The 4445-nt window shown below is 42.3% G+C and overlaps 1 protein-coding gene across 1 annotated transcript in view; it reads left to right on the forward strand.

Annotated features, from left to right (window-relative positions):
* Positions 1-3703: 3703 nt before the first annotated feature.
* Positions 3704-4445, forward strand: part of CRX (cone-rod homeobox) — a 6281-nt gene continuing 5539 nt past the window's right edge. Inside the window, exon 1 of the mRNA XM_023651562.2 lies at positions 3704-3834. Coding sequence (XP_023507330.1) covers positions 3735-3834 — 100 coding nt within the window. The 5' untranslated portion in view covers positions 3704-3734. The remainder of the gene's footprint in view (positions 3835-4445) is intronic.

A 4445-nucleotide genomic window follows, 5' to 3' on the forward strand; every position in this document is an offset into this window, starting at 1 on the left:
ACTTATTTTTCAAGTATTTATTGGGGGTGCTGGGGACCCAACAGGGACTGGGGAGACAAAACAAGTAAACTTATAAATATGTCGTATTTAATGCACGTGATGTCCTGAAGAACAGGAGAGAGAAAGTGTGTGTGTGTGAAATGCAGTCCAGGGTGTGGGACGGCTCCCGGGAAGTGATGTTTGAGCTGTGACCTGAAGGAGGAGACGGGCCAGCTGCTGAGAGGGGGCTTCTGACGGGAGGTGCCATTCCTGGCTTGGGGAGCAGCTAACGCCAGTTTCGGGAGGGGCTGACAGGTTTCCCGAGGCCACAGGAATGAGGGCAATAGGGAGCCCCCAGAAAGGTTCTCCTGTTTTTTTTTTTTTTGTAGATCTTACTATTGTTCTTGTTTTTGAAAAGATAACACACACACACAGTTAAAAAATAATCCAGACTGTAAAAACAAGATGTGGATACAGTACACCTCCTCAGAGACAGCCAGTTTAACCATATCTGGTGTCCTAAATGGAAATTTTCTATGCATATACAAGCGTATATATAAATGCTTATATATATGCGTATAATGTATATTATATATTTTTAAAACAAGGTAGTGATTACATATATATACAATATATGTTATATATTTATATATACTTAGGTATTATATGAATGTATGTTACATATTATATAAATGTGTACACATTATTACATGTTACATATTATATTACATTAATATGTAACATGTAATATTTATATTATATAAATTATTTATTATATAATTATATTATATATAATTTATAATGTATATAAATTATTTATTATATAATTATATTACAAAATGTATAAATTATATATTATATAAATATATTAAATTTATATTATATAAATATGTAACATATATTTATATATAATATGAAATATATATCAAACATATTTGTTATATAACATATATAAAATATGCATTGTATTAAATATATTTATGTTATATATTTATATATAATATATAAAGCATATATTATATAAATGTATATTTATATATAAAATACATTATATGCAAATATATTAAATATATATGTAATCACTACCTGGTTTTAAAAATCACAAATGGTAGCATGCTATGCACACTGCTTTGCACCATAGTTTTTCCTTTGAATATATGCAATATGTATTGTATATGTACATATTATGTGATATGCATTATTTATAATGTGGTAATATATGATATCTAATACACACGTACACACACCACACACCCTTGTTGTCAAAGTGTGATTTAAAAATATTTAGGGCCAGCCCAGTGGTGCAGCGGTTAAGTGCACACGTTTCCCTTCGGCAGCCTGGAGTTTGCTGGTTTGGATCCCGGGTGCGGACATGGCACCACTTGGCAAGCCATGCTGTGGTAGGCGTCCCACATATTAAGTAAAGGAAGATGGGCGTGGATGTGAGCTCAGGGCCAGTCTTCCTCAGCAAAAAGAGGAGGATCGGCAGCAGATGTTAGCTCAGGGCTAATCTTCCTCAAAAAAAAAAAAAATATATATTTAAAAACCTGACTTTCAGACACATATATAAAAAGCACAAGTCAAATATTTATTTAAGCCATTAAATGAGGGGACCAGCTGTTTCACAGGGGAGTTCAGAGGCTGCCCTGTGGCCGAGTGGTTAAGTTCACGTGCTCTGCTTTGGCGGCCGGAGTTCGCCAGTTCGGATGGTAGGCACGGACCTACACACCGCTCATCAGGCCATGCTGTGGCGGTGTCCCACATAGAGGAACTAGAAGGGCCTACAACCAGGATGCACGACCACGTACTGGGGGGCTTTGGGGAGGAAAAAAAAGGGGAGTTCAAGGAGCAGAGATTAATACCGTTGTTCAGGAAAGGTGAACTGAAAAAACTTTGCCAGGTTACATGGGAAACTGGCTTAAGCCCTACAGGGTAACGAAACTGTACCCTTTGAATTTAGTGGGATCATTGGCAACCAAGCTTCTAGAAGTTACCATTTACTTTGTCAGAGTCTGAACCCTAATCAATAATGAATGATTAATCCAACAAAGATACAGTCCTCTAAAAAATGAAATGATCCTTGGGTGGGTCTGAAGGGCAAGGCTCCAGGAGGACCTGAAAATGACAGACTGTCATCTTTTTTGTCTTATTGCCAAGCTTAGGATAATTTTTCTTAACTATATACTAGAGATCTTTTGAAATTAATTCATAGAGAGCAGCCTCCTACTTTTTAATGACTGTATAGTATTCCCTTGTGTGGATGTGCCATAACCTACTTAATAGAACTTACTGAATTTACACAATTTACATAATTTGTTTAATATGCCTACTTTGGTGGACATATAGGCTGCTTCCACATTATGGTGATTATAAATGTGCTTCATTAAAAAAGAAACATCTTGTGGGCCAGCCCAGTGGTGTAGTGGTTAAGTTCACGCACTCTGTTTTGGTGGCCTGGGGTTCCCCGGTTCGGATCCCGGGTGCAGACCACTTATCCAGCCATGCTGTGGCAGGCATCCCATATATAAAAAATAGAGGAAAATAGATGGGCTCAGGGCCAATCTTCCTCAAGAAAAAAATAGGAAAAAAGAAACATCTGCTTGCAAATAACAATGATCTCCAACGATTGCATAGGACTTACTATGTATCAGGTACTATTTTGAGCACCTGATGCACATTAATGCATTTAACCCTCACAACAACCCAAAGATGTAAATGCTGTTCTCATTCTCATTTTCTGACGAGGTTACTGAAGCACCGTGAAGGCGAATTACTGGGACAAAGAAAAGATGGCATTTTTCTTTGATAAACATTTCCAATTTGTTCTGATCCTCGCTACCCCTGACCTGACACGGGAGTGCTGGTTTCTCCACGCTGAGGCCAGCACTGGAGTCAACAAACCTCTTTTATCTTTGCCAACCTGATGGGTCAAAAATGGTCATGGAAGATCATCAGTCACTGTCTTTTTTTTTTTTTTTTTTTTTTGGTGAGGAAGATTGGCCCTGAGCTAACATCTGTTGCCAATCTTCCTCTTTTTGCTTGAGGAAGATTGTCACCAAGCTAAAAATCTATGCCAATCTTACTCTATTTTGTTTGTGGGATGCCATCTCAGCATGGCTTGATGAGTGGTGTGTCGGTCCATGCCCAGGATCCCAACCCGTAAACCCTGGGCCACCGAAGCAAAGCGTGCAAATTTAACCACTACACCACCGGGCTGGCCTCTCACTGTCATTTAAATGTGACTCTCCCTTAGGGTGACCAACCATCCTGGTTTGTCTGAGCTCTTCCAGTTTTGGGGCTGAAAGTCCCATATCCCCAGAAACCTCCGTCCCAGGCAGATGGGGACAGCCAGTCACCCTACTCTGCCGGATTCTGCGTGAAGCTGAACATCTCTTCCAGGGTCATAGAAAGTAAAGATCTTGGAGAGGGAGTGACAGGATAAGATCTTTTAGACGACAGGGGAGGAAGAGGTGCTCCCATTTAGGATGCCCCTTACAGCTTCAGCTCTCTGCTTTACAGACAGATTCTCAAGGAAGCCTTGACAGCCTTAAGCAGAGGGTCATTTTATAGGTGGGGAAACTGAGGCACAGAGAGGTGAGATAAATTGCCCGACGTCACATACCCAAGGAGAGACCGAGGCAGGATTTGAACCTGCGCCTGCCTGTCACGGCGTGATGAGTAATTGGGAGAGTTTGAGCATCACCCCCTCTTCTCTTACAGGCCCGCTGACCTGGGCCCCAGGGTCCCCGAAGATCATGATGGCGTATATGAACCCGGGGCCCCACTATTCTGTCAACGCCTTGGCCCTGAGTGCCCCCAGTGTGGATTTGATGCACCAGGCTGTGTCCTACCCGAGTGAGTACAATCCTTCTCCTCGCCACCCAGGCTGGCTCCCATCTGCTGGGGGCCTCTGGGGTCCCTCGCCCTCAGGAAGAAGATGCGCCCTTACAGGGATGACATTAGGGCCATACCCCAGCCTACATGGCCATCGGCCAGTGCAAAACGCTGCTCTGTGTCAGGGATGCGGGAAAGCAGACGGACATTCACAGACATTTTGGATAGCGCTTCCCTCTGGGGTGACAGGGGGACAGGCAATCTGGAAGGCAGACCCAGATGAAGTGTCATCTGTCAGGAGTGCACTATTTCTAAGAGAAGTGAGCCCTCAGTTTTTGGTGGCATTATTCTTTAGCTGTTATTTTTGCTTAAGTCGAACGTGATGGACCTGTCACTTGGATAGGTTAGAAACGGTGAAATACCTTCAATGTCATGTTTCAACCGACCATGTCTTAGCGCATAAGAAATTTCGGGAAGGGGATGAAAAGCAAGCCCACACACCTCCTTATGGGGCTGAAGCTGGTTCTCCTCAGGGTGAGGCCTGAGCCCCATCGTGACAGGCAAAGAGGGACCCATTCCCCAGGGGAACGGAGTAAGGTCTAGAAGGTCAGGGAATAGGTGCACCCTTAGTT

Source organism: Equus caballus, chromosome 10 (assembly GCF_041296265.1).
Source record: "Equus caballus isolate H_3958 breed thoroughbred chromosome 10, TB-T2T, whole genome shotgun sequence".
NCBI lineage: Eukaryota > Metazoa > Chordata > Mammalia > Perissodactyla > Equidae > Equus > Equus caballus.